The sequence below is a fragment of the Globicephala melas genome, chromosome 7 (assembly GCF_963455315.2).
Source record: "Globicephala melas chromosome 7, mGloMel1.2, whole genome shotgun sequence".
Taxonomy (NCBI): domain Eukaryota; kingdom Metazoa; phylum Chordata; class Mammalia; order Artiodactyla; family Delphinidae; genus Globicephala; species Globicephala melas.
In genome coordinates, this window is record NC_083320.1 from 34096829 (window position 1) to 34110265 (window position 13437).

The 13437-nt window shown below is 48.5% G+C and overlaps 1 protein-coding gene across 1 annotated transcript; it reads left to right on the top strand.

The window, feature by feature from the left end:
- Nucleotides 1-609: 609 nt before the first annotated feature.
- On the top strand, nucleotides 610-12588 carry FLACC1 (flagellum associated containing coiled-coil domains 1; the record flags this gene model as incomplete). Its single annotated transcript, XM_060301527.1, has 9 exons — nucleotides 610-707; nucleotides 1205-1279; nucleotides 3295-3465; nucleotides 4643-4736; nucleotides 6391-6452; nucleotides 7007-7010; nucleotides 8505-8598; nucleotides 9638-9690; nucleotides 11151-12588. Coding segments are annotated over 9 exons (810 nt in total), but the record flags the coding sequence as incomplete, so codon positions are not given.
- Nucleotides 12589-13437: the final 849 nt, after the last annotated feature.

Sequence of the window (13437 nt, forward strand, 5' to 3'; positions counted from 1 at the left end):
TTGTTATTGGTTTTGTTTTTATGGAGTCAAGAAAGAAGAGTTTTGATTGTGTAATTCAGGCAGGTGACCAGGAAAGAGAGACTGAAAGATCTGCTTGCACTATAATTTGACTAACAGACCTGATTTTCCAGAAAGGTCTATGAAGGACTTGCTGTAGGGATTCCTCTTCGCTTTAGAGACAGCTAGTGTGACCTGATGGAAGAGCAAGTGCTTAGGAGTCAGATAGACTTGTGTTTGTTTCCAGCTTTCCAACTTGCTACCTCCGTGACCTCTCTGAGCCTCACTATCTTCATCTGTAAAGTTGGCATAACAATAACTGATCACTTATTGTGGATCTGACTCATAGTAAGCACTCAACTACATCAAATGCGAAACTGCTTTCAAGTCAAGTCTCCTAGGTGGCAAGGGGTGAGGTGTTATTCTATAGTCAAGACTCTGTACCACATTGACAACTTCCAGAATCTGTCATCTGTGCTTTGGGCCTTCCCTGGGTTCTTCCCAATTTGTCTCTAAGTATTGTTGCTCTGACTCTGAACACTGTGACTCTGCTGCCGTTTTCCCATTTCAGCAAGGGCCTCCTGACCTAGCAGCCAAGGCGGCCCCTGACCTCTCGTCTACTGCCCCTGCTGGGATCCCTGGAACTTGGGACCACGGAAACTAATCGAGACCCCTCAGCCACCAAGAAAGACCTCCCCAGTGAAATCCAAGTAAGGACTACCCGGGATGGAGTGGAGCCTGGGGGCTTGGGCTCCATTACAGCCAGCTTTCTCTCACAAGATTTCTGAAACAGTCAACTTGGCAGCAAAATCCCAAGAGGGCCAGAAAGCCCAGCTTTCCACAGCCTGCAGGCTGCACAGCGCTCTAGCCAGTGATGCCGGGGCTGAGTGTCATTTTCAATGAGGAAGTCTCAGAATTAGCGCAGCAGGGAAAGGGCCCATGGCAGCTGCCGCTCCATGGGGGACAAAGAGCTTCTAGAACCAGGGGATGAGCTGTGCTGCTGGCCCGGGAACCCCTGGTCAGTGAACAAGTGCCAAGGCCTTCAGCCTGAGGTTCCCCAAGATCGTCCTGTTTTTAAAGATTCCTGTTGTCAGACCATATATTCCAATTTGTTTTCACTGTGGGGATCTCCCTTACTGGGGAGTGCTAAACCTGGTTTCTGAATTTCCAATTTTCTCTTTCTCGTTATTTCCCTTTTCACTTTCAGGCTAACTCCTCCTCCTCCGGCTTCAAAAAAACAAAATTATGCCCAACTGATAACAAAATCTGTTATTGCCCCAAAGTAAGTATTTTCATGTTCATGGGACAGAGCTGTTCAAGGTATGTGAATAAAATAATCTCCATTCTTGGCCTTCACAGCCCTTCCTGACTTGAGCTAATTGCTGCCAGGTATGTCAGAGAAATGCCAGAACCCGATGGGATTCCTCCCAGACCTCAGCTCCTACAAGTGGGTTCTGTGGTCCTCTGATCCCACAGCTTTCAAGGTCACTTCAAAGGAGCTCTCAGTGGGAGTGCCCCAGAAAGCCATTCCCTGACCTCAAAGGGCATGATGCCCAATACACGTCCTTGGCAAAGAGCCTCCCGTGGATTTATGGTGCTACTCACCCTTCTCCTGATTACCGTGTCTAAGGTTTTCTGTAGATTGCAGCTCTGTTTCTACTCATCAATTAAAGTTTTTAATCCATAAGTTTTTAATTATAAATAAGCTTAGATGTGTAACTTAGCTTTAGGCCTTTGCATGAATCTTTGTGTTCTATTTATTTGGAAAATTTTTATTGAGCACCTATTATTTGCTATACATTGAGTCAGGTGCAGGGGGACAGCAGTGAACACGGCAAAGTCTCCACTCTCAGGGACTCACATTCTAGTGGGGAGGGGCAGGGAGATGACCATAAACATGTTAATCCATCCAAGATCTACAAGTGCTATGAGGAAAAATAACACAGGCATAGGGAGGAGGGTGGGATTGCTATTTTATACCAAGAAGTCAGGGCAATCCCTGTGTAAAAAGCCAGCAGGAGCCACTTTGGCACCTCAGGCAAGCACTCTTGGCCAAGGGAACAGTGGGTACAAATGCCCTGGGTGGGAACTTGCTTGGCACGTCTGATCTTTTCCTGGAAAGCAAAGAGGCCCATGTGGGGGGAGTGGAGGAAGTGAGGAAACAGTGTTGGGAAACGAGCTCAGAGAAGCAGCAGAGATGATGAATGTAGTAAGCAGAATAATGACACCACCACCACCCTCCGCCCACAAAGAAGTGCATGTCCTAATCCCTGGAAACCACCACTTTGTTCTGTTACTTGCCAAGGGAAAATTAAGTTTGCACATGGAATTATGTTGCTCATCAGCTGACCTTGAGATGGACAGATCAACGTGGATTATCGAGGTGGGCCTAATGCAAATGTAAAGGTCCTTACACATGAAAGAGGAAGTCAGAGTGTCAGAGAAGGAGACATGACGATAGAAGCAGAGGTTGGAGTGATGCCGTTGTTGGCTTTGAAGATAGAGGACAAGGCCACTAGGAACAGGGGCAGCTTCTAGGAGCTGGAAAAGGCAAGGAAATAGATTCTCCTCTAGAGGCTCCGGGAGGAATACAACTCTGCCAACACCTTGATTTTAGCCCAGAGAGACCCATTTCAGACTCTGCCCTCCAGAACTATAACAAGCTGGTGTTGTTTTGGGGGTTTTCTTTTGTTTTTTGTGGTACGCGGGCCTCTCACTGCTGCGGCCTCTCCCGTTGCGGAGCACAGGCTCAGGACGCGCAGGCTTAGCGGCCATGGCTCACGGGCCCAGCGGCTCCGTGGCGTGTGGGATCTTTCCGGACCGGGGCACCAACCCGTGTCCCCTGCATCGGCAGGCGGACTCTCAACCACTGCGCCACCAGGGAAGCCCTATCCTCATTTTCTGATAAGGAAACTGAAGCACGGAGATGTTGAAAAACTATGGTTGGTAGCAGAGCCAGGATTTAAACTCGGGCCCATCTAATTCCAAAACCTGAGCGGTTTCCACAATGCCTGGCCGCCTCCTGGCCTCTGGCCATTAAGGAGAACGCAGAGGAGGATGTGGGCTGGGAAGCAGAGCGGTGGCAGGGGCCAGCGGCTGGCTTGTGCACATGCTGAATTTGAGAGGCCTATGGAGGCGCTCAGGAGCCAGCCGGGTCTTGCGCTTGGGGGTGAGGAGAGAGGTTAAGCTGGGGGAGGGCACGGGCGGAACTTGGGCCCGGGCATCCCACCTCACACGTCTGTGTTTAAGATGTGAGTAGGGCACTAGCAGAAGACTGGAGCAATCTCAGCACTCCAGGCTTGCACTACACCTTATCTTCCACCTTGAGGCCCAGGAAATAATAAACGTGTCACCTGGCTACCGCTTAGTTCGGAATAGGGAGCAGATTTGCGTCACCTTGGGAGACGAGATGTCTGCTAGGAAAAAGCATTCAGAATCAGAGAACATGGACAAAGTCAGGACTTCCAGGCAATGTCCCTGGACCCGCATCCAGTTCCTCAGCCCCACCCCGGCCTGGCCTCGAGGACGAACCCCTTACCTGACGCCCAGTCCACGGCATCCCTTCACTCCTCAGCATGGCGCCGGCTCCTCTCCGCACCCACCTCTCTGCTCTGAGCCCGTTTGAGTCAGGCATACAAACGAGTCAGGCAGCTGATCTGGAGAATGACTGGGTGGGTGTCCCTCACACTAAAGGGGACTAGCTGTTTCTGGAGGTAATGAGTAGATGCAATGTTCAGAAAATAGTCTGAACTTGAACGGTGAGAGCTGAGAGTAAGGTCAGGGTTTCTGGGAGGCCAGAGCCTGCATCTCTTTTCCATTAAGTCGAAAGATACCACTCAGTTTACGCTTCTGAGAGGTGCAGCGTGGAAGGTTCTGGTCTGATTCCATCCCGGCTGGGCATGCTGACACCCCCTCTGTCATTCAAGGCCCACCCACTCTCTATCCTCCGGGACCATGTAAAGTCAGTCCCCACATCCTCTTCGCACTACCTGCTAAACCTCTCATTCATATCGCCTCCTTCCCCATCTCCTCCTACATCCTCTCTCTTCTTTCCTCACCCTCAGGAATCAAGAACCTCATCTCTGCTGCACTGCCTGCCACCCTGTTCACTCCAGCTCAGCCGAACAGAGCTGAGTAACCTCACAGATTTCATGGAGTCCCCAGACTCAGAAACACAAAACTCCGTAAATCTACTCTGAAATCCACACTCTTAAATCCCCTTTGTCCTGTTTCCGGCCCATTCCTTGTCTATGAGTCACTGTCTGCCTCAATCCTATTCCTCCACCTAATTTCCTAATCCTGTGAATTTCTCCCTCCTCCATTTCAAGTATCTTTACCGAGTCAAGGTCAAATCCTAATAGATTTCTGGCATCCTCCTCTTTCCCTTCTAGTCAGTGGGTCACAAAACCACCCCTGCTCACTTCTGGCCAGATTACCCAAAAGAGCTCCGTGTGAGGCGCAGCCACCCTACTGCCAAATTCCTTCTTCCGAACCACCCTCTGCCCCTACCCCCCACCCCCCATGGTGATGGAGCAGGTGCAGAACGTGGCCTGGCTCTCACCAGGCCAGAGCCAGCCATGCCCAGGGAGGGCCCTGACTGGGACGGCATGGAAGCTGCGTGGATCACGGATTACTTGTCCCGCAGGACTGCTATCATTACTGACCTCGAAGAACAGATCTCAGAGCTGACAGCGATAATAGAGCAAATGAACAGAGCCCATCGTTCTGCCCAAAAACTGGTGAGTGGCCCTTGAGTTAACCGACATCTCTTTGGGAAGGGGAAAGGCCAGTAGTTTCAGATCACCTGCTATGTTCCAGGCAAGGCCAAGCACCTTCCTCCTGGGAGCCAGGCTGTCCAGGCAACAGCCCTGACTCCATCCTCACCCATAATCGCAAGAACTCAAGTCCCTCCTCTAGGCCTAACTCAATTTCCGGGAGTTCTCGGGGAGCCTCTGGCATGTTCAACGCCACTATCCTTTCCACACTAGGGGGTGCCAGCCATTTCCAGCAGGGCTGGCTGTGGCCTGTGCGGTGAGTTAAATTTCAGACCTTGCTGAGGCTCTTAGTAACCGCACCAGCGTGACCAGGACTTCAGTTTTGCTCAAAAGCTGCCCAGAAGCCTCCAGTACCACTTCCTGTTGCTGGTGAAGCTGCCATAGGCCACTCTCCAGAACCTGCTCATTTCCGTTTGCACTCTTCGTGTTCCCTGGGGATTCTGGGAACACTCCCTTTAAAATTCACCATTCATTTTATCACAGACTTTTCTTCTCCGCCCTAAGCAGAGGTGTCTGGTGGCCTGGACTGCAATGATACATCAGACCCATCCTTAGATCTCCTCCCAACTCCTCCCCTCTCCTCCCCATCTGCCTATCCCCTCCTGCCACCAGCACCCCCCCCCCGGCCCCGCCTCACTTGCCGTTACCGAACCCACATGTGAAGGGTGACTTCCCAGCAGGCCAGCCCCTCGCCCTCTGATACACACCAGATGTGTCTGAATCCTGTAGTGACCCAGCATAGGACTCAGGCTGAGACCTTCCCTTCTGAGGATTCATTCCTATACCTTCCTGAAAACCCTGGCAAGTTCATGGTCACCTTCCTACAAAATTGAGGCTCAGGAAGTTAAATAATTTGCATGAGATCACTCACCTCATCTGTGGTGGGTTAATGGGCAAAAGGCACACTTTCAGTCACTGAAGCATCGGCCCTGCTGAAGACATATTTAGAGATTATTTCCATCGAGGGACCTCAGATTGGGATTCTTAAAATTCTCCCAGCTGTGAACACCCTACATTGTTGTGTGACTGTGCAGAAGGGGGGGTGTGCTGGCCCCGAGCCCTTGTCTCGGCTGGCAGTGTCTATTCCTCCTGAGGCACTGGCCAGAGGACCCGATGTGCGTGTTAGAAGGGAGGTTCACCTGGAACTGAGCACTTCCTGCCTCCGGAAACAGAGCCATCCTGCCAATGAGGGCTTATTAACACTGGTTTTAAGTTCATCAAGGCAGGGTCTGAGTCTCAGGCCTCTTTGGCTCCTCCAGGTCAAGCCCTTTGCACAATCAACGATTGCTCAATTGAATTACGTATCCAAAAATCCGAAGGCCATGATCTTACAAAGAGATTACAGTCCAGCCAAAGAGGGCAGACCTGCCCACAAAATAGTGAAAGGGATGGTTTCCATGCACCCTTTGTGAACTGATTACATACCAGACAATGCAGAGCGAGGCAAGAATTGTCCCGTTCCCTCAGTAACGATGTGCTTTCTGGCACTGCCGAACACAACGGGAGAGGCTTGGGGAGAGGGGCATACCCCGTGAATGGGAAGGCTTCTCAGAAGTTGCAGGTTGGAGTGGGAGTGGGGTCCTCAATCCTGTCTTGTAAATGCCAGCCTCGTTTCTAGCTCGCCAATGAAATGGATCTCCGCTGTGCTGAGATGCAGAAGAACTTTGAAAGCAAGAGGAGGTACACTTTCTGGCACAAGCTCTTGTGTTCTGAAGGTCCTAAGGCTCCTGCATCCTTGCAGGATTTCAGTTCACTGGGATTTCAGACAAGGCCAAATGGAACTGGGTGGCGAGGGGTAGGGGAGATAAGAGACATGTCTTTGGAGAGCAGAATGGTTTGATCTGAGGTCACTAAAATACAGCCCGGAGAAGGTTATTCCTGGCTTTGTAATTTCTCATCCAAATTTCATTTCAATTATAATCTCCCTTTAAGTTGATTGCCGAGAAGAGCCGTTTTTTGGTTCTCCAGGAGGTTTTCATGGTAAACTACTGTTGTTCCCAGCCTGGTCTCTCCCCACGCCTCTCCTCTTCTTCCTCTCACCTCTACTGTCCCTGGCTACTAGGTCAAGTCTGGGCAAAATGGGAAGAAGGTATGGGAAGGGCAGGAGCCAGAGCTGTAGAGACAAACCAAGGGGAAGAAAAAGGAGGTGTGTTTTCTGTGAGAGTGAGAAAAGCAAGAGTCCCCTTCCACACCTCCTGCTGGGCACCAGAGCAGCCCCAGTTGTCCTGCTGGAGAGAAGTCTTCCTAAGTGTCACAAACTTGCTTTTTAAAAATTTTTTTAATTAATTGACTTATTTACTAATAGACTTTTTTTTCTTTTTTTACTATTTTTTATTTTTGCAGTACGCGGGCCTCTCACTGTTGTGGCCTCTCCCGTTGCAGAGCACAGGCTCCAGACGCGCAGGCTCAGCGGCCACGGCTCACGGGCCCAGCCGCTCTGCGGCATGTGGGATCTTCCCAGACAGGGGCACGAACCCGTGTCCCCTGCATCGGCAGGCAGACTCTCAACCACTGCACCACCAGGGAAGCCCCTAGACTTTATTTTTTAAAGCAGTTTTAAGTTCACAGGAAAAAAGAGCATAAAGTAGAGAGAATTCCCACATACCCCCGGGCCCCATACCTGCACAACCTTGTGTCATCACTGACATCCCACACCAATATGCGACGTTTGTTACAATCAATGAAGCCTACACTGACACACACTGTTATCCCCCAATGTCCACAGTTTACATTAGGATTCACTCTTGATGCTGTACACGCTATGGGTTTTGACAAATATTTAGTGACACGTATCCGCCATTATAGTATCATACAGAATAATTTCATTGCCCTAAAAGTCCTCTGAGCTCTGCCTATTCATCCCTCTCTCCCCACTAACCCCTGGCAACCACTGATCTTTTGACTGCCTCCGTAGCTGTGCATTTTCCAAAATGTCACATAGTTGAAATCATACAGCCTGTAGCCCTTTCACAGTGACTTCTTGCACTTACCGATATGCATTTAAGGTTCCTCCGTGTCTTTTCTTGGCTCAACAGCTCATACAGCCTTTTATTTTTTTTAATATTTATTTATTTTATTTACTTATTATTTTTATTTTTGGCTGCGTCGGTTCTCAGTTGTGGCGCACGGGATCTTCACTGAGGCATGCGGGCTCTTCCTTGTGGCACATGGGCTTCTCTCTAGTTGTGGCACGTGGGCTCTTGAGCACGTGGGCTCTGTAATTTGCAGCACGCGGGCTCTCTAGTTGAGCCACGAGGGCTTAGTTGCTCCGCGGCATGTGGGATCTTAGTTCCCCGACCAGGGATTGAACCTGCGTCCCCTGCATTGGAAGGCGGATTCTTTACCACGGGACCACCAGGGAAGTCCCATATGGCCTTTTATTTTAACACTCCTCTTGAACACTGCCGACATCTGCCTCCTGGAATGGAGGCTGGAGAGACCTTGGGCTCTAAAATTATCCTGCGTGTTAATCAGCCCACAGTTTCCCAAAAGGATTGTAAGCAAAGACTGTGCTGTTGGGGGGCATCCATGGCCCCCTGATGTCTCCATGCAAAATAGTGGATGGTGAAAACAGGGATCTCCTCACCCTTTTCTGGATGGATGTCAGGAGAATGTGTCAGGAAGTGAGGGCCCCACAGCCTGCCCACCAGCTGCCTGCGTGAGGGAGGGGAGGTGGGATCAGGTGAACTTTTCACGGATGACTGTGGCCTTCTCCTGGGGTCCTACGGGGAGCTCGAGGAGACTCACGCAGCACAGCTCAGTGAGCTGGAGAAAAACTACAAAGCAGCCTTGAAGGCAGAGAAGTTGGCTGCCCAGGATAAACTAGGTACGGTTGGGACCTGGGAGAATGACCCTGATGAAGGGGTAGCGGCTGACCCTGCAGATCTAGGGCAGAGGAACACCCACGGCCACGGGTGGACTCTGCCTAGGCTTTCAAGGTTTCCTTCTCAAGCCCAGGAAGAGCAAGTGGTTGAGAATGAAACTGAAAAAAGGGAAACCATGTCAAGCAATGTCCTCCCTACCCCCAGAAGTTTGAAGGGTCTGTGGCCAAGTTTTGGGGTCTGAGCAAGTCCCTTCATCTCCTTAAGTCTTAGTTTCCCCATCTAGGAATCAAGGACAAGAATACCTGCCTTTATCAGAGTGATTAGAATGTGAAAGCACTGTTTAAAGTATATTTAAAAGGTCTACAAACGTAATACTGTTCCAATTCAACAAGTTTCCTCACCTGTAAAATGATGGTGTTTCATTAAATTCTAACAGGCACACTGTGATTTGTGTGGCCTTAAAACCTGTAAGGGTTGTGTGGGCCATTTATCCCATTATTTATGCTGCCTTTGGGAAGGACAAAGTGTGTACCCTTCAGAATTCTGAGTTTATAGACTAATCGCCACAGGGAGAAGAATTTCTATAATCTCCTTATTTTCCTTTAGCTTACATTTTTAAAAGATGATATTTGTACCTTGCTGGTTTTCCAGTTCTCTAAAGAGAACATGTATTGTTTTCAAAACCAAGGTACACTAGGAATGTTATTTTAAAAAGAGAGAAGGTTTTGCTTCTGTTTTTCCTTCAGTTGTAGGTTTGCCCCCAGGGATTAGTCCTCATACTTGGGGTGCATCAGAATCACCTGAGAAGCATATTCTTGACAGATACTGAGCCTTGCCTCTGAAACTCAGCAGGCTTCGAGTGGGGTCGGGCCATCTAAATTTCTAATAAACTTCCAGAGTGATCGCTAAGGCAACACCATGGTTTCACCACCGACAAGATGAGTTTGAGGTACGGACGGTGTGCAGGAGAGCTCTCATTTGAATTTGAAAACATGTATTTCAGAGGAATAATGATGACCCTGTTGTTTTCCTTTTGTCCAGAGGATATGGGAAAGGAATATAAGTATCTGAAGAATATGTTTCATATATATCAGGTGAGATTCAGAGCTCCTTGGTGGATTATGAGAGAAAGAGAAGCAAGGCTCATTCCTGGTTGATGACGTTGAAATGAATCTAGAGCTCTTGCCCAGAAAATCATTTCCTGAAATTCCCAGCCTCCTTGAACCTAAGTGGCCCTCAAGGAGAAGAGGGAACCTGCGGACTGTGATGGCAGCCATGCAGGACATGTCAGTCACCCAGACCCTAAAGGAGCCCGTTGAAAAATACATTCGTCATTACAAAAGTAATACCTGCTCATTGTTTTTTAAAAAATGGGAATTCAAAAACCAACAACAGGGACTTCCCTGGTGGAGCAGTGGTTAAGAATCTGCCTGTCAGTGCAGGGGAGACGGGTTCGATCTCTGGTCCGGGAAGATCCCAAATGCTGCGGAGCAACTAAGCCCATGTGCCACAACTACTGAGCCGGCGCCCTAGAGCCCGCGAGCCACAACTACTGAGCCCGTGTGCCACAATTACTGAAGCCCACATGCCTAGAACCTGTGCTCCACAACAAGAGAAGCCACCACAACGAGAAGCCCGCGCACCGCAACGAAGAGTACCCTGCCCTCACCGCAACTAGAGAAAGCCCGCGCACAGCAACGAAGACCCAACGCAGCCAAGAATAAAACTAATTAATTAAAACAACAGCAACAACAGCAGCAACAACAAAAAGAATGAACTATCACCACCCCAAGACAACCACTGTTAATATTTGTACTTTGTAACATCTTTGATCTTAGTAAAGTACTGGGTCAAAAAGGATAAACACTTGGAAGGTCTTTGATGCATTTGGCCAAATTGCCACCCAAAAGGACTGTGTCGCTCTGCACTGACTCTAGCAAGCAGGGTAGGGGGTACCTCAGAACACAGCCCATCCACTTAGCCAGCTAATTTGATGGAGCCCCAGGAAACCAGAATTAGGGCAGGATTTCATCCTAGGGGGATGAGAGAGTGGGAGGGGGGAAGTGGACAGGGGAAGGGCTGGGCCAGCAAGCCCCCCATCCTATGGTGACCAACTGGTCCTGGTTTGCCAGGGACTTTCCGGGTTTTAGCACTGACAGTCTGGAGTCCCAGGAAACAACTCAGTCCCAGGCAAACAATGACAGTTGATAAAAAAAAACAACAACTTGGCATTTCCCTTGTTTCCCCCTGTGCTATTGATGAGTGATTCATGGTTCAGAGGGAGCTGACACGAGCATCTGCAACATGCTCAACTGCCTGTCTTCAAAGGAAGCCCAGTTCCAACAGGGCAAACGCCATGCAGAGTTCTCTTTGATCTTTAGGGTTCTGCAGGCTCTTGGGTGACTGGGCTGGAATTGACTCCCACCAGTCACCATATGGGGCCCCCAGCAAGGGTCCCAGGTGAGGGAAGCTGCAAAGGGCTCAGGGCTGATCCTCAGGCCAGGATGCAGCCTTTCAGGATGCTTTTCTTCATGGTACCTTTGTACCTCCACAGGACAGCATTTATGATGGAATGGAGAAGTGGTCAGAGAAGAAGGCAGAATGGGAGAAGGAGTGGGAAAAGATCCTGTTACAGCAAAGTGAGTACAGAAAGTTTAGACTTTTTGATGACAGATGCACCAAGAAACTAGCATTAAGTTTGGTCTCAACTTGAGGAAGGCAGCCTTGAAGTCACGAAGGATGATGGGGGAGCTGCATGGCTGGACTCCTGAATGGAAAGGTGCCTGGAGTCTTCAAGAAAGTGCAACAAGGATAGAGTCTTTTATGTAGTTTAGCCACCTGAGGGTCTCAACCATACCCTCCAGAACTCACTGATTGCAAGTTTGGCAATCATGTGCTGGAACGAGCTTGTGGACATCTGTAGGATTGCAGACTTGTTTTCTGGGTACAGGTGACCCCGAAGTTCCAGAAAAAAAGCTCTTGAATTAGTTTCAAATATTCACTTGTTGGGGGAGGGGCAACACAGTCCATACTCCCACGTCCCCCCTAGAGGAAGCCATGTTTGATATATTTTTCAATTGAGATATATTTTAATTGATATAAGGTGTACAACATGTTGATTTGATACAGTCATATATTGCTGTGTATTTTTTAAATATTTCCAACACTTAGCACAGAGCCTGGATCATACATAGTGCCCTATAGGACACTTTCCTACCTCCACTGAGCTTCTTCATAAATGGAAAAAAGAGAGAGAAATCTCTGGAAACTGCTCCCTGACCTAGAGGACTAGTTGAGGTAGAATTGGGGGCTCTATAAACCTATTCCACATCCTAGCCCAACACAATTCAGATCAGATTTAGTTGATATTCACAAATCACTCATATAAATGCAGATACTCCCTGGGAAAGGTCATCCTTAAAGCCCTTCCCACCCTGGACTCCCAGGAGGTAGCATGAAGACCCTGGAGTCAAGGCTGGGGAATGGGGTGTGGAGCTGCTCCTGTCTGAGTCTTTACCTGGAATCTTGGTGTAGCATAGCCCACGTCATCACCCGGACTCCCAGCTACTCGTACTACGCTCATCCCATGTTGCCAGAGTCTATGCTAAGATGCTACGAGCAGTTTTGGAAGACCGGAATTTAGCTGCTCATAGTGTAGCTCAGTCCAGACTTATCTTGTGAGCCCGGGGGTTGCCTCCCTATCCACCCCTAGCACCACGATGCTGAAGAAGAACTTTGTGTAAGACCTGCACCCGTCCTTCCCCCTGTTTAGTACTGGGGCTCTGCTGGCAGGTTCCCCTGTCCCCCAAATACACTTAAGCCTAGCTCTGCCCCAGGGCTAAGTATACATTTTATTGAATAAATTTTATTGAATAAAGAATAATAAATTTTATTGCTAGAAAAGTCACATGAGCCAAGAGTTGTATTTTAAGGTAAGAGTATCAAAAAAACATGGTGATTGCTTCAGCAAAGGGAATGGACAAAATAATAAGCAACAGATCTAAAATAAACTTCTGGTTTCCCTACTCTATTTAACAGAGGTTTCTGTTTATTAATTTTTTTTTTAATGAAAGCTTCTTTCTTTCTTTCTTTCTTTCTTCTTTCTTTCTTTCTTTATTTTTGGCTGTGTTGGGTCTTCGTTTCTGTGCAAGGGCTTTCTCTAGTTGCAGCAAGCAGGGGCCATTCTTCATTGCGGTGCGCGGGCCTCTCATGGTTGCGGCCTCTCTTGTTGTGGAGCACAAGCTCCAGACACGCAGGCTCAGTAGTTGTGGCTCACGGGCCTAGTTGCTCCGCGGCATTTGGGATCTTCCCAGACCAGGGTTCGAACCCGTGTCCCTTGCATTGGCAGGCAGATTCTCAACCACTGCGCCACCAGGGAAGCCCAATATCCAATTAACATCATTCCTCTTAAAAGTGAGCTGAATACTGTACTTATGAGTAATAAAAACAAGGAAAATCATGCTTAGGTTTTTGAAATCTAAGTCTAAACAGTGGTGTCTTTCACCACTGAAAAGCAAAGTCAGCTCATGGCGCAGGAGAAGAAGCTCACATGTTTCTGGGATAGTTTGTCACACTCACCACCAGCAATCAGGCTGGATGTGGGAGCATTATACCCTCAACCTCAACACATGAGGGTTTTTTTTAGCCAGATCAGATCACAAATATCCCCCTCAGTGATCTTTGACATTTCTTTTAAACTTACTATACTTTTTATATCTACTACAAGTTCATTTTTAAACCTTCTCATCAAATTAAAGATACAATTAAAATCATGCCTACAGCTATGACTGTCTAGCTATTGCAAAGCCAGAGATTTAGATTGAATTTGCATGAAAATTATA